General features: G+C 40.4%; 1 protein-coding gene across 4 annotated transcripts in view; it reads right to left on the minus strand.

Annotated features, from left to right (window-relative positions):
* The window catches only part of NR3C2 (nuclear receptor subfamily 3 group C member 2), a 532,006-nt gene that overhangs the window by 111,448 nt on the left and 397,905 nt on the right, over nt 1–22,653 (minus strand). For all 4 annotated transcript variants that reach the window (XM_073604847.1, XM_073604838.1, XM_073604864.1 and 1 more), the window contains exon 4: nt 5,656–5,772. In XM_073604847.1, the coding sequence (XP_073460948.1) occupies nt 5,656–5,772 (117 nt within the window). The remainder of the gene's footprint in view (nt 1–5,655; nt 5,773–22,653) is intronic.

The raw sequence follows: 22,653 nt of genomic DNA on the forward strand, positions 1-22,653 counted from the left end.
TTTTCTGATCGTGTGTACAGGCCTTTTCTACTCTCACCCTGATGTGTGTGAGGATACCTCATGTGTGAAGCAGTCGCTGTTCACGTACACATGTGGGACATATGTGTGCATTTGCATTTGTGTGTAAGTGGGGGTGTTTTTTTACCTTTATTGCTATCACACAGGGAGTAACACACCTCTATTAGACACAGAGAGGTGGCAGGTTCTCTCTATAGAGACATCAGGGATTTATTAGAGCCGCAATGTCTACCCTGCCCTCCAGTGCAGCTACAGTAGCCAGGGAATGACAGCTCTGAAACCAGAAGTGACAAAATGGTAGTCGCTTTTGGGTTCATCAGTCACAGAGTAGATGGAGGAATGGATGATCCTTGATCTCCTCCTGCTGTCTGGGCACTTTACCATGGGAGAGCCCAGGATTCACTATGGTCACTACTCACTACTGTAGAATGACAGCAGCTATAGAGCCACCCAGATAACATTTGCCAAACAGCTGATCACTGTGTGAAAAAACTGACACCAGCCTCATGGCTGCAGTTGCAGTCATGAGCTTGTTTTAACTACCTTGAGTCCAAAATGTTTCAAAAGGACATAAGGAAGTGAAGCAGAGTACAACCTCCTCCTCTGGTAGCATGCATAATATGCGTGGTTGAAAAAAATAATTGTTGCAAAAGTTTAACCTTTTTTTGAAAGCCAAAATCTAGTTGGAAACCCTTGTAATCTGTATTCCATAAAAAATATAGCATGCTTATAACATGATACAAATGTCCCTTGGGTTTATTTCGGTAGACCCACCATTTGTCTCACTATTCCCAACCCATGTGTATTTTATAGAGGCCCTACAAATAGGCTCTCATATTGTCAGGTCACCTGAGACCAGGTGATAGATGCACGCCGTTGGGGTCAGGAGTGCACCACTAAGGTAGTGGACCCTATGGCTGACTGCTGCGGATGGAACTCTGGCTGGTTCAGGAAAGAAGGTCCTCTGGAGCACCAACACGGATCCCACTGGGACCTAGAGCATAAGATTCCCCAGGGTGTGGAGCCAGCAGGTGTTCACCAAAGCCTCTAGTGGTGAGGATGGACTGTGCTGCAACTGGCTCCAGGTCACGGCCCCCAGTTACTGGAGGATAGAGAGGAAGCAACAGTCCAGGACAACAAGGGATAGTCAGGAGATAAGCCAAAGGTTGGGGCAACTAGCAGACAAGGATAGACAAAGAACACGCCAAAGGTCAGGGTAACAAGCAGGTAGATAGTCACAGAACAGGCCTTGATCGGTAAACAGAAACAGACGTGGAGCACACGGCAAGAAGCACACAGAAAGCCAAACACACTATATTGCTTGGGCAAGGGAGGCTTAGAGAGCATGATGTTAAACAGTGTATCCTGTAGAGGCTAGGGTGGAGCCACGCTGAGGAAATATTACTTAACCATGCAGGTGTGGGAGTGCAGGTCCTAAGGCTGAACACAGACCAGAGGTAAGCAGACAGACAGGGCATGAATGTATTACTGGCGATTCCTGACACATATGATAGCCACTGTGATGTGTTTGACAATATGGGGTTTATATACTAAAACTGGAGCGTGAAAAATCTGGTGCAGCTCTGCATAGAAAACGATCAGCTATCAGTATTTTTTGTCAAAGCTTAATTGAACAAGCTGAAGCTGATTGACTACCATGCACAGCTGCATCAAATTTTGCACTCTCTAGTAAATCAGCCCCTATATGTCAATATTTATTTGAATAAAATGTATTTGAAACATTTTCAAATAACTAACTTTTTCAATGTCCTGTTGCTGGTATATCACACAATAATAAACAAACCCTAAATCATAAATCCAATTTAAAACAACTGTGCAACACAACAAAGAACAAGATCAAGTTGGTCTAATTTAAATGGATTTTCTACCAGAAACAAAAAAAAAACATTTATTGAACGAGCCACCTATTTTATGCAATTAATTTTTAATTGGATTCTTTAACTAATGAGATTGTTATATAGAATAATTGTATTTTTGTGTATATAGACAGCTTAAAAGCTTCCTGCCAGGCCATTATTTTATAACACATTAAATTAGTGGACCTGTTAGCAAATAGATAAGCACTGAGGGTGGGATTTGGGTTGGGTTTTGTACAAGGGTAATCATATTGTAAATCATTGCCTAAATGTATACTATAATTTCCTTTTTGAAAATGTGGTATATAAATGGACCTGTCATGCATAAGACACAAATATATAAGGACTTTCTGAAAATTAGTTAGACCCTTGGAAAATCTATTTTTCAAATTACGCTTGCATCACCTGAACATTCATGTCATGTGACAAAACGAGAATTACTCATCACCAAGTCATTCTACCTTATTATGAAATGAATAAATTAGATTTTCAGGGACCTAATCAGGGTCCTGAGAGTCAATGCACAAGTGGTTTAATTTGTTTCCATAAACAGGGTCACTCAGGTACATAGTAATAGTTTGATCTGCAGAACAGTCTAAATATGAATCAATAATTTTTATCATGACAGTTTAGGAGCCAGATTTTGGGTCACTGTGTTCCGCCACTACGATGTGATGATGTTGGCGTTAACAGTGTGATAGCAATGTTTCATAATAATCATTCATTTTTGCCATGTTATTTATTGGATTAAAGAGTATGTGCACTTGAAACAAAAGTATTTGTTTCCATTCAGCACCACAGGCCCTCAGTGTCCTGGTCTGTCTGAACATTACAGTCCTATAGTGTTCTTTGCTACCTTATCCCTATCATCTTTGGCCTCAAGAGTTCAGACAGGATCAATTAATATTTTTGTGCACTTATTGAACACACATAACAAATCTCTTTCAATTGTACATTTAACAAAAGGGAACAAATAAGGGAAGTTAATGGTTAGGGTTTACCTACACTTTATTACAGGAGTCCCCAACCCCCGGGCTGTGGACTGGTGCCGATCCTCAGCCTGTTGATGACCGGGGAACCGCAAGAGGACACACAGACTGAGCACAGCCTCTGCCCTGCCAAAGGTACGCATGGTAAGCAGCGGAGGCAGAGATTTTTACAGTGCAGCCCCCTTTATATCACAGTGCCCCCTTTACAGTGCAGTCCCCTTTACATCACAGCCCCCCTTTACAGAGCAGTCCCCTTTACATCACAGTGCCCCCTTTACAGTGTGGTCCCCTTTATATCACAGCCCTCCTTTACATTAGAGTGCCCCCTTTACTGAGCAGTCCCTGTTACATTAATGTAAAGGGCACACTTGAAGTAAAGGGGGCTGCTCTGTAAGGGGCACTGTGATGTAAAGGGGGGCTGTGATGTGAATGGGTATTTAAGACACTGATATAAAGAGGGGACTGTGCTGTAAAGGGGGGTTGTGGTGTGAAGGGGGGCTGAGGACAAACTCTGTGAATATCCCATCCCCTGACCCATCCATCAAACCCCCCCAGTCCCTGGGAAAATTGGTTGCCATGAAAACGGTCCCTGGTGCCAAAAAGCTTGTTGATCGCTGCTTTAGAGTACACCTGTTGTGAGAGAATTACTAAGTTGCCATTTCTGACCTGGCCCAGAGCAAGCCTACTGCGAATTAGTGTCAGAATTACAGTATCTCACAAAAGTGAGTACACCCCTCACATTCTTCTCAATATTTTATTATATCTTTTCATGTGACAACACTGAAGAAATTACACTTTGCTACAATGTAAAGTAGTGAGTGTACAGCTTGTATAACAGTGTAAATTTGTTGTCTCTTCAAAACAACTCAACACACAGCCATTAATGTCTAAACCGCTGACAACAAAATTGAGTACACCCCACAGTAAAAATGTCCAAATTAGACCCAATTAGCCATTTTCCGTGCCCGGTGTCATGTGACTCGTTAGTGTTACAAGGTCTCAGGTGTGAATGGGGAGCAGGTGTGTTAAATTTGGTGTTATTGCTCTCACTCTCTCATACTGGTCACTGGAAGTTCAACATGACACCTCATGGCAGAGAACTCTCTGAGGATCTGAAAAAAATAATTGTTGCTCTACATAAAGATGGCCTAGGCTATAAGAAGATTGCCAAAACCCTGAAACTGAACTGCAGCATGGTGGCCAAGACCATATAGCGGTTTAACAAGACAGGTTCCACTTAGAACAGGCCTCACCACGGTCGACCAAAGAAGTTGAGTGCACGTGTTCAGCGTCATATCCACAGGTTGTCTTTGGGAAATAGACGTATGAGTGCTGCCAGCATTGCTGCAGAGGTTGAAGGGGTGGGGGGTCAGCCTGTCAGTGCTCAGACAATACGGCGCACCCTGTATCAAATTGGTCTGTATGGCTGTCATTCCAGAAGGAAGTCTCTTCTAAAGATGATGCACAAGAAAGCCCACAAACAGTTTGCTGAAGACAAGCAAACTAAGGACATGGATTACTAGAACCATGTCCTGTGGTCTGATGAGACCAAGATAAACTTATTTGGTTCAGATGGTGCCAAGAGTGTGTGGCGGGAACCAGGTGAGGATTACAAAGACAAGTGTGTCTTGCCTACAGTCACACATGGTGGTGGGAGTGTCATAGTCTGGGGCTGCATGAGTGATGCTGGCACTGGGGAGCTACAGTTCATTGAGAGAACCATAAATTGCCAACATGTACTGTGACATACTGAAGCAGAGCATGATCCCCTCCCTTCGGAGACTGGGCTACGGGGCAGTATTCCAACATGATAACGGCACCAAACACACCTCCAAGACGACCACTGCCTTGCTAAAGAAGCTGAGGGTAAAGGTGATTGACTGGCCAAGCAAGTCTCCAGACCTAAACCCTATTGAGCATCTATGGGGCATCCTCAAACGGAAGGTGGAGGAGCGCAAGGTCTCTAACTTCCACCAGCTCTTCATGGAGGAGTGGAAGAGGACTTCAGTGGCAACCTGGGAAGCTCTGGTGAACTCCATACCCAAGAGGGTTAAGGCAGTGCTGGAAAATAATGGTGGCCACACAAAATATTGGAGCTTTGGGTCCAATTTGGACATTTTCACTTAGGAGTACGCACTTTTGCTGCCAGCAGTTTAGACATTAATGGCTGTGTGTTGCGTTATTTTGAGGGGACAGCAAATTTACACTGTTATACAAGCTGTACACTCACTACTTTACATTGTAGCAAAGTGTCTTTTTTTCAGCGTTGTCACATGAAAAGATGCTATGGTGTATAAAAGCTATGAAGCATTATTAATCAAAAGTTATTTTGATTAACATACAAGTATGTCACTTGTCTGTGTCAGGAAACTGGAGTGTATAAAATACACCCATGAGTGAGAAGGCAGAAACTCCATCTAGAAGGGTCCCCTAGCAAGTGCTTCAAAGGAGCTGTGCCAACCACCAAGTCAATGTGCTGTCTTACTGCTTGTTACCCTATGGACCCCATTGTTTATTAAAAGGTTATGCATCCTGTGAGGTGGACTTTGCATACTATAAATTATGATTATTAATTATTTTCCAATGTCAACATGTTGTACAAGCCAGACATTATTCTATGAACTAATAGAAAGGTGATTTTCTGTACTTTGCTTCCAGACATGTTTACATACCTATATGACGATTGCATCACAGCACTAAGTGAAGCAATCAGTCACCTGGCAACGCACAGGATCTTTTTCTGCAGAATATGTGCATTTTGTGTTACTTACCACCAAGATTCATGCCAGCCTGGAGACACTTCTGTAATCTACATGCAGGACAGTTCTTCCTCCGAATCTTGTCAATAATGCAGTCGTTCCTTCCTGCACAGAGATAACTGTGCTGCCCTGGAAATATATAAGCAACAATTATTTTCTATCTCGGTGGTTTCACATCTCAAGTGCATGCACTGCTTTGTAAATCCTCACTTCAAGATTAATAAGATTAAAAAAAGATGAGTCAGTCAAAACTGATGAGAAATGGGGAATGTAGTGACATCGAAACAAGAACTTGGACAGAGTACAGGAAAATAGAGACAGTGATGGATACAATGCGGTGTACAGTGAAATATATATGCTTGAGAGACTGTAATTTAACAAAGAAGAATAATTTACATTTCATATAATAATGTCATTTACTGTAGAATCTTCTCTATTACCCTGCTTTTCCCTACCAACTCTGAATAAACAGTTATAAAGCACATCTGAATTGCAGACATGCAGGGGCAAACAAAAAATAGATTTAAAACCCACACATATCAGTTCTTTCTAACAGCAATGTAATAATGTAGCGCCATGCATGCACTGGTTTTATCACTTAAATTACATAGGTTTGTGCACATTAAAAGAGGCTTTCAAACAAAGCAATGCTTTCTTCTGCCACTATCAGTTAAAGTGTATCTATATATTTTTAGTTCTGAATACAGTAGGGATGGATTAGAACCTCTGATAGGCTTTTATTGCTGTCCGTGCCCTAGATGGGGAGATTTACTCTCTGTTTGTCCTAGTGACCACCAGGACTGAAATTGAGCTAAAATTTTAATTTTGAAACAGGAATAGAGGGGAAATTATCCAATAGCAACATAGTTCTGGTTACAAATAAGAGAGGCTATGATTTACTTTGAAGAGATCTCTTCTCACTTCTTGTGTCTCAACTATAGAAGTAAAAGTAAATCTTCAGAATAGAACACAGACAGCAAAAAGACAAAAAACTCGTCAGGGGTTTTTACCATTCTTTACTCTACCCAAAAAGTAAAAAAAAGGATGGAATTTAGATACACTTTTAAGTAACTAAGAATATACAGTGCACCTGGAAAGTATTCACATCGCTCCACTTTTTCCATGTTTGGTTATGTTACAGCCTTATTGCAAAATAGATTAAATTCATTATTTTCCTCAAACTTCTACAAACAATACTCCATGAAGGCTACATGAAAGAAGTTTGTTTGAAATCTTTGCAAATGTATTAATAATAAAAAATGAAAAAAAAATCACACGTACATAAGTATTCACAGCCTTTGCTATGACACTCAAAATTGAGCTCAGGTACATCCTGTTTCAACTGATCATCCTTGAGATGTTTCTACAACTTGGAGTCCACCTGTGGTAAATTCAGTTGATTGGACATGATTTGGAAAGGCACACACCTGTCTATATAAGGTCCCACAGTTAACAGTGCACGTCAGAGCACAAACCAAGCCAAGGAGTTGTCTGTAGACCTCCGAGACAGGATTGTATCAAAACACAGATCTGGGGAAGGCTACAGAAAAATTTCTGCAGCATTGAAAGTCCCAATGAGCACAGTGGCCTCCATCATCTGTAAATGGAAGAAGTTTGGAGCCACCGGGACTCTTCCTACAGTAGGCCGCCCGGCCAAACTGAGCGATCGGGGAGAAAGGTCATAGTCAGGGAGGTGACCAAGAACCCGATGGTCACTCTGACAGAGCTCCGGGGTTTCTCTGTGGAGAGAGAAGAACCTTCCAGAAAAACAACCATCTCTGCAGCAATCCACCAATCAGCCCTGTATGATATTGTGGCCAGACGGAAACCAATCCTCAGTAAAAAGCACTTGACAGCCCAGCTGGCGTTGACCAAATGGCACCTGACCATAAGAAACAAAATTCTCTGGTCTGATGAAACAAAGATTGAACTCTTTGGCCTGAATGGCAAGCGTCATGTCTGGAGCAAACCAGGCACCGCTCATCACCTGGCCAATATCATGCAGTGGGGATGTTTTTCCATGGCAGGAACTGGGTGACTAGTCAGGATTGAGGGAAAGATGAATGCAGCAATGTACAGAGACATCCTTGATGAAAACCTGCTCCAAAGCGCTCTGGACCTCAGACTGGAGCAAAGGTTCATCTTCCAATAGTACAACGACCCTAAGCACATAGCCAAGATAACAAAGGGGTGGCTAGGGGGAAACTCTGTCAATGCCCTTGACTGGCCCAGCCAGAGCCCAGACTTGAACCCAATTGAACATCTCTGGAGGGATCTGAAAATGGCCGTGCACTGATGCTCCCCATCCAACCTGATGGAGCTTGAGAGGTCCTGCAAAGAAGAATGGGAGAAACTGCCCAAAAGTAGGTGTGCCAAGCTTGTAGCATCATACTCAAAAATACTTAAGACTGTAATTGGTGCCAAAGGTGCCTCAACAAAAGTATTGAGAAAGGCTGTGAATACTTATGTACATGGGATTTTTTTATTTACATTTTTTATAAATTTGCAAAGATTTCAAACAAACTTTTTTTCACATTCTCATTATGGGGTATTATTTGTGGAATTTTTAGGAAAATAATGAATTGAATCCACTTTGGAATAAGACTAACATAAAATGTGGAAAAAGTGAAGTGCTGTGAATACTTTCTGGATGCACTGTATACATAAGCAGGATATACATATTAAATTGGTTTAGTTTTACAAGTACATTTGTATTTCCACATGAAATGGGCATTAGAGCATTAAGATCCTTATCTGCTACAGAAGCACTTTATCTCTTCGAGTATTTTAGGCCTGGTTCACACCAATGCAATTTCAGATGCGACTTGGGTCACACTGAATCGCATGACAATGTAAATAACATTGATTCCAATGGTGCCCTTTTATATCAATGCAGCACAGTTGTGATGTGACTTTGGGAAAGGTTCCCGAGCTACTTGATTTTGTAGTCCATAGACTAACAGAAATGCATCAAAATCAGGGATTTTGTCAGCAGCAGGGATGAGTTTGGATGTTAACCACTTCAACCCCGGAAGGTTTTATCCCCTTATTGACCAAGCCAATTTTTGTGATACGGCACTGCGTCACTTTAACTGACAATTACGCCGTTGTGCAACCTTATACCCAAACAAAATCAATGGTTTTTTTTCCCCTCCAAATAGAGCTTTCTTTTGGTGGTATTTGATCACCTCTGCGGTTTTTATTTTTTGCGCTATAAACGAAAAAAGACCGAGAATTTTGAAAAAAACAATATTTTTTACTTTCTGCTATAATACATATCCAGAAAAATATATAAAAAAACTAATTTATTAATCAGTTTAGGCCAATATGTATTCTTCTACATATTTTTAGTAAAATAAAAAATTGCAATAAGCGTATATTGATTGGTTTGCGCAAAAGTTATCGCATCTACAAACTATGTGAAAGATTTATGGACTTTTATTTTTTTTTATGTTTTTACTGGTAATGGCGGCGTGCTTTGCCAGGGGGGTTCCCCCCATGTTGAGGCTGTGTGTATGGTTCAGAGGGGAGGAGGCACTCGCTCAAACCCCCCCACCTTCCTGGCCTGCATGCTTTGGTAAGGGTCTGGTATCGATGTTGTGGGGGGGTGCTACACCTTTCTTTTTTTTTTTTTAGCTGACTGAAGGGCCTGGTATGGATTTGGGGAGGACTTCACACATTTTTTTTTTTGGTGTGGAGTCCCCTTCAAAATCCATACCAAACCCGAAGAGAGGGGACCTGCACAGATTTATGTTTTTCTTTTTATGTTGGCTCTTTTGTTCACATTCTACTATCAGCAGGGAATATCCCCGCTGACGGCAGGGATGTCTCATCTTTGTAAGAGTCGCCATCGGGTGCTGGCTCCTTAACAACTGATGACTCATCCCTACTGCTGACATCAAGGATGAGTCACTGGTAGTTAGGACGCTGGCAGGTGCTGGCTCCTTAACAACCAATGACTTATCTTCGCTGACCAACATCAGGGATAAGTCAAAATAGTAGAACACGTATTAAAAAAGTCATTAAAAAAAATCTCACTACAGCTGCACTTCAAAATTGCATTGGGAATCAGAACAAAATCGCACAGCACTAGTGTGAACCTAGCCTTAATAACAATGCCATGTACAACAAGGTTTAAAATAATAAGGGGTCATCTTACCTTAAATAAAACATTTAAAAAATGTATTCACTGACTCTCTGTGACACTATCAGTAACTACTGACCACATATTAACAGACATTGTTGAACTTGAAGCACACTTCTGTGAATGGTTTATTTATCCACTTAAGGACCGAGCCTCTTTCTGAGATTTGTTCTTCACAAGTTAAAAACAGGTTTTTTTGCTAGAAAATTACTTAGAACCCCCAAACATTATACATTTTTTTCTAACACCCTAGAGAATAAAATGCGGTCATTGCAATACTTTCTGTCATACCGTATTTGCGCAGCGGTCTTACAAGCGCACTTTTTTTTGGAAAAAATACACTTTTTTGAATTAAAAAATAAGACAACAGTAAAGTTAGCACACTTTTTTTCTAAAATATTTTTTGGGTATTATAAATTGATACCCAACATGTCACGCTTCAAAATTGCGCCCGCTCGCGGAATGGCGACAAACTTTTACCCTAAGCCTCCATGCACACTGAAGCTCAAAAAAGCTTTTTCTGGACGCCAGATTGCTGGCAGAAACCGCTGGTTGAAAAACTTGCTTTTAACAGCGTTTTGTACTAGCGTTTAGGAGCGTTTATTAGTGTTAGCGTTTATGGGCGTTTTTAATAAAAATACACAGAGGACACTCCAAAAATCCCACATGGCATTCCAAACTCCCACAATGCATTGAAAAAATAGAATGCCGAAAGATAATTAACGCGCGTTTATGAGCGTTTATCGGTCGGTTGGCTTTTATTAGCGGTGAAAAGCGGCACTTTGAACGCAAATTTCTGGCGTTCAGAAAAAAGCCCATAAACTCCACTGCTCATTAAAGCTAAAAAACGTCCATGTGTGTATGGACACATAGGCTAACATAAAGTGGAGTTTATGGGCTTTTAAAAAAAACGCCCAAACGCCAATAAACTGCAGTTTATCAGCTCCAGTGTGCATGGAGCCTTAAAAATCTCCATAGGTGACGTTTAAAAAATTCTACAGGTTGCATGTTTTAAGTTACAGAGGAGGTCTAGGGCTAGAATTATTACTCTCACTCTACCGATCGCAGCGATACCTCACATGCGGGAGCTACTCACGTATGCATTCGCTTCTGCACGCGAGCTCGTCGGGACGAGGCGCATTTAAAAAAACATTTTTTATTATTATTTATTTTACCTTTTATTTTTACACTGTTTTTTTTTTTAAATGTCACTTTATTATTTTATTTATTTTATTTCAGGTACTTATATAGCATCATCAATTTATGCAGCGCTTTACATATACATTTATTTATTCCTATTACAAGGGATGTAAACATCCCTTGTAATAGAAAAAAGCATGACAGGACCTCTTAAATATGAGATCTGGGGTCAAAAAGACCCCAAAAATGCAATAAAATTTTTTTTAAAAAAATTGTAAAAAATTGTAAAAAAGATTATTTAAAAAAAATGGCCCTTTAAGATCTGTGGGCGGATGCGAAGTTTTGACGTCGCTTCCGCCCAGCAATTGTTCTCCTCACTCGTTTCCATACCCAGCTACTGACAGGACGCGTCTCCTCCGTCGCTGCCGACGGCTCCGGTAAGCGGCGGGGGGGGGGCCTCTCCCGCCACCGATAAAAATGACCTTGCAGCAAATCCGCTGCTGAGACCACTTTTATCTTGTAGAGGACTGCCCACTGAAGACGGGGATACCAGGGAAATGGCAGCTAGCTGCCATAACAACGATATCCTCCTTCAAACAGCCGCCGTATAACGGCGGCGGGCGGTCCGTAAGTGGTTAAAACACTTAATTGGGCAGCACAGTGGTTTAGTGGTTAACACTCATGCCTTGCAGCACTAAGGTCCACAGTACAAATCCCATCCAGGACACCACCTGCACCTGAGTTAGGATGCTCTGTTTGCCCGTGATTCCTTCCACACTCCAAAGACATACTCTGGTAGGTCAGGTAGCTCCTATCTAAACTGTAATAGTATATGAATGTATAAATGTGAGGTAGGAACCTTAAATTTTAAGTTACCAGGGGGCACTGATGTGACTGTATAATATGTAAAGTGCTGTATAAATTAAACAGATTTATAAAAAAAAAAGTGCTGTGTAAATTTTCAGCGCCATATAAATACCTGGAATAAAACAGTTTTTCAAATTACCCTGAAAGTTCCTTTGCATCGTTTTATTATTTTGTTACATTGGGACCCTCTGCTTCCCCTTCCTCCGGTCCCAACCTAGGCGCCGGCGCGGGCCCCTCCACCGGTGCTTTCCTGCGGCGGCCTGGTGAGATCCCTGGTGGGGGGATCGGTCTCGGAAACGGGACCGCCCCCTCCTCTTGCACTGGCCCTGGCAGGGACTTTGTTCCCGTGGCCGTAGGGCCGGTGCGCATGCGTGCACGCACGACCTCCTCGCGTGCGCGCTGTGTGGGACCTCTGACCCTGTGACGCCATGCGCCGGCGCCCTACCGACGCGTGACACATCGTCGCAGGGTCGGGAGCTACAAATAACAGGCTCTGCCTGTTTGTTTGACAGTCCGGTCCTTGGTTCCCAGGTCTCTATACCCTAGCCAGCCTATCGTAAGTTTGAGGTGATTACCTATTTTATCTTTATACTTAAGTCCCGTACCCCTGGGCACTAGAATTGGTTATATCTAATACAGTGTTTTTTCCCTCTTAGATGCTCTAGGCTGGGATGAACATGCTTTGTTATGTGTTCACCCGTCGTTTGCAGTCCTTAGTATCCTCCCATCTACCTTACTGTGGCATCAGCCCCTGGCAGGGTGCCTCCCCTGGGAACCTTTCTATGCCCATACCAGTATCAGGTACCCTCATGCCCCCTTTCACTTCACAGCACCACACTGTCACCTCCTTTCCTTCCCCTCCCTTGTTTCCCCCCCCTTCCTTTCCCCGATTCCTTCTTCCCTTCCCCTACTTCTCCCCCCCTCCCCCCCCTCCCCCCGGTTTTCCCTCTCCATTCCCTTCACCTTTCTCCCTCCATTCCCCACCATCCCCTGCCCCATCCCAATTTTCCCTTCTCTTCCTCTCCCTTGTCCAATTTCCTTCACACATCACCTCTTAACTTCTACATCATATAACACTATATATGCCTATTGTTCCCATCTTCGTTGTTTACCCTATGTATCCCTTCTTATTCTTTGCACACTGCAACGTAATTAAATTTCACCTTTCACACCATTCACTAATCATTCTCTCTTCATCATCACTATTATTACCTTTATTATTATATGCTTCACTTCCTGCGTGTGGTCAATTAGGTTACCTTACTTTTGCATAATATACATTTTATTCTTACTATCCCCGTCATCTCGTTAGCTCCCCCAGGTCGCCGTGGGAGATCATCCTCTGGTGATGGGGCCTTGCGCCTGGGGTCTGTTGGGACATGGGTAAGCAGATTCCCTTTTTCCCCCGCAATTTTTTATTACCCCTTTGTTAATTTTGATGCTGGAACATAATTTGTATTAACCATTTATGTTGGTAAACCTCATTGTATGTCTTCTATTTGCTAGGTTCAGACTGTTGAGTCAGAATAAACCATCTTCAGATTCCCTCCTGACGAAGCGGCTTATGTCCGCGAAACTAGTTGAGGAATATAATATCTGAGATCTTGTGTTGTACTGTATACTAATCAACCCATTGGTGTTACACCTGTACTTTTACTATGTTTTATCGCATTACTACTGTTTTTGTTCTCTGCATCAATTAAATGAATTTTAACTTTTACTCTTGCTGTTATATGCTTTATATTGCTACCCACAATTACTGTACCGTAATAGTCCAATATACCCCTATTTTTTGGGTAGCCTGACTGGGGATCAGGCTTCCAACCCTATTATTTAATTATTCCTTTGCATAATATTAAAGTGGTATTAAACCCAAAAGAAAACATTAATTATATTGCAGCTTACCAATTCTTAAATGTGTTTGCTACATTCGTGTTTTTTTTTTTTTTTTTTTTTAGGCTTTTGTTCATTTTATTTTTTATTTATTTCAGGTACTTATATACGTAGCGCTGTCAATTTACACAATGCTTTACATATATATTATACATTCACATCAGTTTCTGTCCACAAGAAGCTTACAATCTAAGGTCCCTAACCCACATTCATACATACACATACTAGGACCAATTTAGACAGGAGCCAATGAACCTACCAGCATGTGTTGGAGTGTGGTAGGAAATCCATGCAGGCACAGGGAGAACATGCAAACTCCAGACAGGTAGTGCCATGGTTAGGCTTCGACCCAACAACCTTAGTGTTGTTAGGTGGAAGTGCTAACCACTTAGCTGGTGATCTGGCCAGTAAGTCTGTTGTTTTTCAAAAGAACATTCTCTCTTGCAGATGTAGCAGTTAGAGGGATGAGAAAATCAATTTACCACTGATGGGGGGGCTCTTACAATAATCAGTTTTATTTATTTATGTAAAACCTTTAAAACTGTTGCAATAACTGCTTATAAAATGTGAGCTGACATTTGGCTTAAATTTGTTAGTTTTGAGTTAAAACCGCTTTAAGATAAAACAGTAAATCACAGCCATATTTTCATTACAGTGTAATGTATTGGGGAAAAATAGGATGTAATATTCCATCCAAAAGGCTGCATGTAATTGGACCTTAAGATTTCCTCAGAGTATTGCAAGAAAGGAAGTAAGGCAATTACAGAAGCAGGGGGTGAACATTTTGGTAAAACCTGTTGCTAATGTAAATTTTACTTTGACCATTACAAAAAAACATGTCTATTTTTGCAAAGTAAAGTTAATATTATACATATAACAAAGCTGTACTAAAACACATTATACTGACATCTACATATATTTGCCAAATTTCTTAAATTGAACTGTAAGCAAACAGCTAAATACTCAGTACAAAAATATACAGTATGTATGTGAACAATCTCTGCCAATCTAATAAGCCATGCATGCCTTCCAGAGAGGAAATTCAGACACTGACGTCACTTTTCTACACTGTATTTAATACAGTACAGACTGGTCAGGAGCCCGCTCTAGGCTGCAATTTGACAGTGCTATCCGCCTCCAGCTGTTTGGCAGCATTGTGCTACAGTATATAAAATAGCAGAGTTTCACTGGCTTAACCTCCCTGGCGGTATGATTATTTCAGATTTTTGCGTCTCAAAGTGGTACAATTATTTTGCATAGAAATTTGGCGTTTTATATTGTAGGCCTGTAATTCTTAGCAATAACACACTTAGATCTGTCCACCAAGAGTCTAGTAGATATCCCGGGTATGATGAAGTTTGAAACACAAAATCATAAATTATAATATAATAAATAAATATAAATAATTTTAAAAAATAATAATATAATAATAATAAAATACATTTCCCCACGATTCACTATCGCTCAATTCTGCAAGTGTTCTAATTTACTATCGCTGTTTTCTAGCTGGTCTAAAGCCACTTCTGACGTAAAGGGACACTTTTTGGTTGCTATGGACAATCCCAAGTTTCCAGGCAGAAAGAACAGTATATATAATATAAAACTGCATGCAAGGCACTGGACAAAGCATTGGGGACAAAAGGGATGTGAAATAATTTCATACAGTAATGTAATCTGTAAGATTACAGTTTACTGTATGTGTTATGATTTTTAAATTTTTTTGAATTTGCCGCCAGGCTCCGCCCCCGTGTGTCGCGGCGCTCGCAGGGAAAGGAGCCCGGCACAGAGAGGCTTCGGAGGAGGACACAGCCCACAAACACAGCGGGGAGACATTGCAGGATCCTGGGGACAAGGTAAGTATACCGCACCAGAATCCTGAGATGTAATCCCGAGTGTGGCTCGGGGTTACCGCTAATGGTGCTGAAATTTAAGCCCGAGCTACACTCGGGAATACTGTCAGGGAACTAAACCCTCTCTGGATGACATCTAGTTTGCTAAAGCACTGCATATCATAAAAATCCACAGAATGCTCTTTTACCCTTTGTTTTCATCCTCTTTGCATCTAAGTGCTGCACATCTGTACTTAATTGCTCTGGGCCAGCTTACTGACAGTGTCGGCCCATGTACAAGGTGTGCCACCACAGTCTTACAGAATGTCCATCAAAAGGTGCATATGACTGGGTGACAACATAGGAGAACAACTAGAAGACAATTGTCATCCTATAACAGGAAGTCCTGAAAAAGCCATCCTGAGAAGGATAAAGATAGCCTGTCCTCTGCCAGCATACTACTGTGAAAACAGTAGTCTGCAAAGAGTTGACACCCCCCCCCCCCCCCAAAATCCATATCTCTGTAATCAACAATGTTCATGCTCCCGGCTGATTGGAGAGCTTTGGCTCTGAGTCAGCAGAGGAGCAGGCTGGACCTCTGCACAAAAATCACTGCTTCCACACAGAAAGCAGGGGCCCTTCTCTGTAGCATGCTGTCAGAGGACAAATGTTTTCTTACTTATCATCTAGCTTAGAAAATATGGAGAAGCTAAGTGAAAATTCACTTTGCAAAGAATACCAATGTTCAAAGAACCTTTTTAGGCTTCATGTACACTAGCAACTCCTAAACTTGAGTTTAGGAGCTTTTGGTGTTTTTTTGCCAAAGCTCCTAAACTTAACTCCATAAAAGACTATGTGTCAATGTACACATAGGCTTTTAGGATTGTTTAGTAGCTGCTGAGGTTAGAGGAGGTTCAACCTCCCCTAACCTCATTCTTGCATTTTGCGTTTTACCACGGCCGGTGGTCAAAGTAGTTCAAGTTTACATAAACCCTAAAACGCAGGATTTTTTTCCTGGCCATTAGTGAAAAATCACTTTGTGACCATGTTATTTTTACTTTGTAAAGTGAATTTTCTCTTAGCTTACTGAATGAGGTGAAATGTCGCTGAATTCAATCACCCAATCAGGTACAAGCAATAATATTACCTTGCACTTGATAGCATATTCTTTGCTTTCATTTTAAACATGCTCTACTCAGTTAGTAAACCAACCCAAATGCATGTATTTTATTTAAACTGAAATTTCTGTTACATTTTGAATTGCTATTCCTTACTCTCCCAGTCTGTCATGCAGTAGATTACATGAAGCTAATATAAAAAATGACTGAAATACTATTTAAAATTACATTTAATGAATACACAACCAAATTAAATGTGGATCTGCCTGCAGTTCCTTTAAAAACTCAATTAAATGAGGAGAATATAATAACAGCACTAAATGAATAAATAAATGTACATCAAATGCTGGATCGGGGAAGTCCGGAGCAAGGAAGGAGAGTGATGGCAGAAGCGGGGAAGGAGACTTCCTTCCTTCCACTGTCACTGAAGCAGTAGGTGCAGACTCACTGAGGGTGGTGCGGCTGCAGCACTCGTCCACACCCAGTGTGGACTGCACCTCCTGCACTACACCACTGTTACTCTCACTCGCAATTTTGTATCTATGGAGGAGAGGCATTGTCACCAGAGGACAGGAAACATTTTCAGACTACAGAACAACTTCTCCTCACCATAGCAAGGGGGAGAGGTGTTTTGTAGCGCACAGGGAGATCAGTCCCGTGGAATTTTGGAAAGATCAACGGGGATATTTTTCTGCATTTATTGAACAAATATAACAAAACACTTTGAATTGTATATTTAACAGATCAAAGAGAGCAAATAAGAAAGTTAATTGTTAGGGTTTACATACACTATTAGTGGTTAAAACAAAGGGTCCTTTTTACTTGATTTTCTTGTGCGTTCTACTGCAAATGGTAGCAAATCATGCAAAGTATTTCTATGTCTATCCTATTTGATTTAACACAAATCAAGGGAGTGATTCAGGTATGACTAGCTAATTTAACATTACCAAGCACAATCTCTGGTTAGACTCTTTTAATTCATGGGATGTATAACTCTAAGAAAAATAATGTCATTTTAGTTTAACCACTTGCTGACCAATTGCCGCAGTTTTACTGCGGCAGGTTGGCTCAGCTGGGCAAATAGACATTACACTACGTCGCTTACCATTGTGGCCACTAGGGGGCGAGTGCACGCCCGCAGCTCGCCGCCGGAGCTGATGCGAATGCCCGGCAGGCACGATGACCGCCAGGCACCCACAATTGCTCGTGAAAGAGCAGGAACCGGGATCTGTGTGTGTAAACACACAGATCCCGGTTCTTTCAGGGGAAAAGAGACAGATCGTGTTCATACGACGTATGAACAGAGACCTGTCATCTCCCCTAGTAAGTTCCCTCCCCCCTTCAGTTAGAACACAGTTAACCCCTTGATCGCCCCCTAGTGTTAACCCCTTCCCTGCCAGTGACATTTATACCGTAATCAGTGCATTTTTATAGCACTGATCGCTGTATAATTGTGAATGGTCTCAAAAATGTGTCAAAAGTGTCCAATTTGTCTGCCGCAATATCGTAGTCCCGATAAAAATTGCAGAACACCGCCATTACTAGTAAAAAAATAAATTATAAAAATGCCATAAATCTATTTCCTATTTTGTAGACGCTATAACTTTTGCGCAAACCAATCAATTTACGCTTATTGTGATTTTTTTTACCAAAAATATGTAGAAGAATACATATCGGCCTAAACTGAGGAAAAAAATGTTTTTATGAAAAAAAATGTGGGATATTTATTATAGCAAAAAGTAAAAGATATTGTGTTTTTTCAAAATTGTCACTCTTCTTTTGTTTATAGCGGAAAAAATTAAAACCGCAGAGGTGATCAAATACCACCAAAAGAAAGCTCTATTTGTGGGGAAAAAAAGGATGTAAATTTTGTTTGGGTACAACGTCACACAACTGCGTAATTGTCAGTTAAAGCGACGCAGTGCCGTATCGCAAAAAATGGCCCGGTCATCAGCCAAATCTTCAGGGGCTGAAGTGATTAATTTTAAGAAGAGTATTGTCATTTTCGGTTTTCTCTAAATGCGGCCTGAACATTTTTAAACTGGAGAGAAGGAGCCTAATAACCAGTGCTTCAAGCTCTCCTCATAATAAGTAACCAATTTTAAAAATGCATCAAGCTGTGATATGTAGTGGGTGAATAGCCCACACAATATATTTGGCACAGTAACTTTTATGAGCACTGACCAGTTTCCTAAACATGGTAGAACCATAAAAAAAAGATTAAGAAATTGGCATGTGATGCAGCCTAAAGGTAGGATTGCTAGACAGCTTCTACTAAATAGTTAATATGTAAGCCCAACATTTTATATTCCTGATAAGCTTGTTGTACCATGTACTTGTATGAAAAAAATATCATTTTCTATTTGTTTTGCTTTCTTTGTGTGATATACCTGGTGTTCCTGCCAGTCCCTCTGCTTCTCTATCAAAAACTGACTAGGCATGAAAGCACATCACGGTCAGTTTTCTGGCTGTGCTTGGGACCCAGTCTGCTCTCTTCCAATGATCAGACTTGTCCTGACACGCCCGATTCCCCCCCCCCCCCGACCATTCACATAGAAGATGGGAATGCTGCTGCTGTTTCTCCTCCCCTAGCTCTCTGAGCTCCTTATGTAGCTGAGAACAGAGGGTATGTGATCACCTTAAAAAAAGGAAAAATAAGTATTTATAATGTTTTCTATATGTATACACAGATATTTTGCATTTCATTTTTAATTTATGCATTGTTTTACAAGGTGTGGGTGCATATACTTTCAAATCCATAAAGGAAAAAACTTTGACAAGGAAGAATACAGACAGCTCAGTAATTCTCTCTTTTATGTTAATTATACAAGGATCATGAATACCTTTCATAGATATAGGAAAACAGTGAAAAAGGAAAATGGCAGGTGTGTTCTTTATACTGCTGTTCACCTATTATACAGCAATTATAGTTTAACCTTCCAATGACATCGAAGCATCAAGGTTCCCTTAAGCAAATCATTGTTTTGCCCATTCAATTTATCTTCATTCAGTGCCAAGAGCCAAAGACAATACATGGTACTTACTTGAACTGAGGAGCATGTAAATCACCCAAATGTCAAAGCACTAGACCAATCATCACTGGCACAAGGAGTCAATAGCCCTGTGTCTATTACAACTCTGGAGACTTGTAATTTAAATGTTTTATTCTTTCACTCCCTGTGGCTTGTATTGGTAGAAGGTTAGTATACTAGCATGCTTCTTGGTAAGTCTGCATTAAGGTGAGCATGTGATGTTTTGCCCTCTATGGGCAAATCACAGATTTATTGTCACTAGTACAAGAACATAGTAGTTCACAGCCAATGTTTTTATTTAAAAGATTTTTAATAATTGCATCAATGTTTAATACTCTTATTCAATCCTTCAATGTAAAGTATACAGTTAAATATATAGACGGCAGCAGTCATAATTAGTTTTAACATGGCCTGGTACTGCTATCTGCTTTTCAGTTCACCACAATGGTTGTACTCTACCACTACTTTTTACAATGTAAGTCTATAAGTCAGCCAAATAATTGAAAACAATACACTCTTTGTGTGTATATCTCAACAACTGTTAAGCAGTAAATCATTGAAGTGTCCTTAACACAGAAGTGGAGTTATGCTAGAGCTCCTTACTAACAGCAAAAGTTTAATAATGATCACTTTTAATGTGGACTGTTATAAAAGTCTACTTAAATCTATGCTAAAATGTTGAGGTTTACGGCAACTGGACTGAAAAACACCACATTATTAGCACCAGGATAGAACTTAGATGGGGGCTCAGTCTGCACAGCAAAGAGACAAGTTGCAGTGGGATCCTCAAAGTTATAAGTCTGTGAGAAATTTTGCTCCCTTCTTTGTGCACTGTGATTGAGAGCAATATCGGGATTCGCTCCTCAGTCAACACAAGAAGAGATGACAGGAAGTACCATGAGTATGTTATTGGTGATGTTTTGCACCTGGGAGTGGATGTAATTGTTTCAGTTTTTTTCACTTTAATTCATACTGATGTCACTATGCTGTCTGTCACAGCTACAATACAGTACAGTCTATACAGTCTATTAACACCACAGACTACACATCCCTACACAGCCACACTCATAAATGCATACATCATGGAAGGGTTTTTATTTAAGACTAAGCTAATTTCAAAACATAATGGAAAGATAAATAGGTTAAAATATCAGATAGTTCAACAATCAACAAAAGTCGATATTCAAGAAACCCAATAGCAACATTCTAAATGCAAAACAATAAAGTACACAAAAGAGGGGAGTTATAGTTTGCAATGATTTTCCAGTTTCCGATCTCCACTCCTGCTGCAAGTGTATAAGATCAAGAACAACATCTGATCATTCTAAAATCATACACTATTCACAACATAAGTTATTGCTCTTTCACATACAATATTTCTAAAAAAAAAAATTATTATTTGAGCCTATGCTAAAATCAAAGCAAATGTTCTATAACATTGGTCAGTCAACATACATCCATAGAAATGGTGACCCAGCATGCTGGCATAATTGACTGTAGTGTAACCTTTTCTTCAGCGTGTACAGTATGTGCTCATATACAATCAAACCCAAACATGGATTTCTATGCACTAAGCAGAAACCCCAGCTCCCTCTGTTCTTTCAATTTGCTGGGAAGAAGAAAAGAGATTGTCAGAAAAACAACACAATAATCTGACTTTTCATTTCCCACTTACACACAAAAAAACACAATACAATCAGCTGTCTTTCCATTTCCCCTGGACATTACCTGTTGGGTAATGCCGACTCCATATAGCTCTAATAACTGTTCCACACTCTAATACTCAGACTCTGACCCCTCAAGCTTATCTTTCATAGATACCCTTGAACTCCTTCTCCCCTGAGCAATGTTACAAAATGCCTCCATCACTGTTATGGAAGCCTCTTGCCCAATCTTGCAACTTCCATCCCAGAAGGCCTCTGATCCAGATGGCTTCATGATTGAATGGTATACACAGATCTTTTAGCCTCGCCCCTATTGGATCCTTCATTGAGGCAATTGAAACTTGTAGCCTTCCCTCTGCTATGAAGAAAGCTTTAATTGTTCATATTCCTTTTAGTTTACGTTCTTTTTTATTCAATTAATTTATATTAGAAGAACAAGAAAATAAAAATCCAAAACTAGAGGGTCACCAAAAACAATTCAATCTCTATTCCCATCTAAATTCAAATATTATAGTTTTGCTACTTAAAGTGGAACTATAGACAAAACTTTTTTTTTTTCATTCTGAATAGAGTAAGGGAGGGTTATAACCCCTGTCAGCTTTTGTTTTGACTCACATTGTCCCACTGCAGAGATTTCCCTTCACTTCCTGTCCCTCGCCAAATGGCCTGCAAATTAGGGGAATTTCTTGGAGGTCACCAGAACTAGTGTTTCCATTGGAAGATTTACCCTCTTTTCCGGGGACAACCCAAAATTTGGGATTTTCTTATACGTTCACTTTCAATGATAATGATAAACAGGAAAAATAGAAAGGGTGAATCTCCTTAACGGGGGCACAGACAGCAATACAAACTGACAAGCATTCTAATCCTTCTCCACTCTGTCCAAAACTAAAGAAAAAGTTTTGCCTTTAGTTATACTTTAAAATGACAAATAGATAGCAAGCACAAACATCAGCCAAGGTATGATATAATAATATATACGCAAAGAAAATTAAGACTAATAAGAAAGAGAAAGATAGAGGAAATAAGGGAGGTAGGGGGAGTCCCTATTCCCCTAAACCCAGATGACATCTATAAGATAATAGTAATATCTCCATGCAAATATATGATGGTTCATTAAATCATTAACTCAAGGGACTACAAATCTGTAGTAATCTATAGATAATCTAAAGTAATTTATAGTAATCCTCTCCATAAATGATCTCCAAAGATCCCACATCATATGATCTATCTAATTAAAGCAGAAAATAATGGGTGGGGCTAACAATGACTTCCAATGTAAAGAAACGCTATTCTTTGCAGATATTAACAAATGGGGAATTA

This window comes from Aquarana catesbeiana, linkage group LG01 (assembly GCF_042186555.1).
Source record: "Aquarana catesbeiana isolate 2022-GZ linkage group LG01, ASM4218655v1, whole genome shotgun sequence".
Classification (NCBI taxonomy): domain Eukaryota; kingdom Metazoa; phylum Chordata; class Amphibia; order Anura; family Ranidae; genus Aquarana; species Aquarana catesbeiana.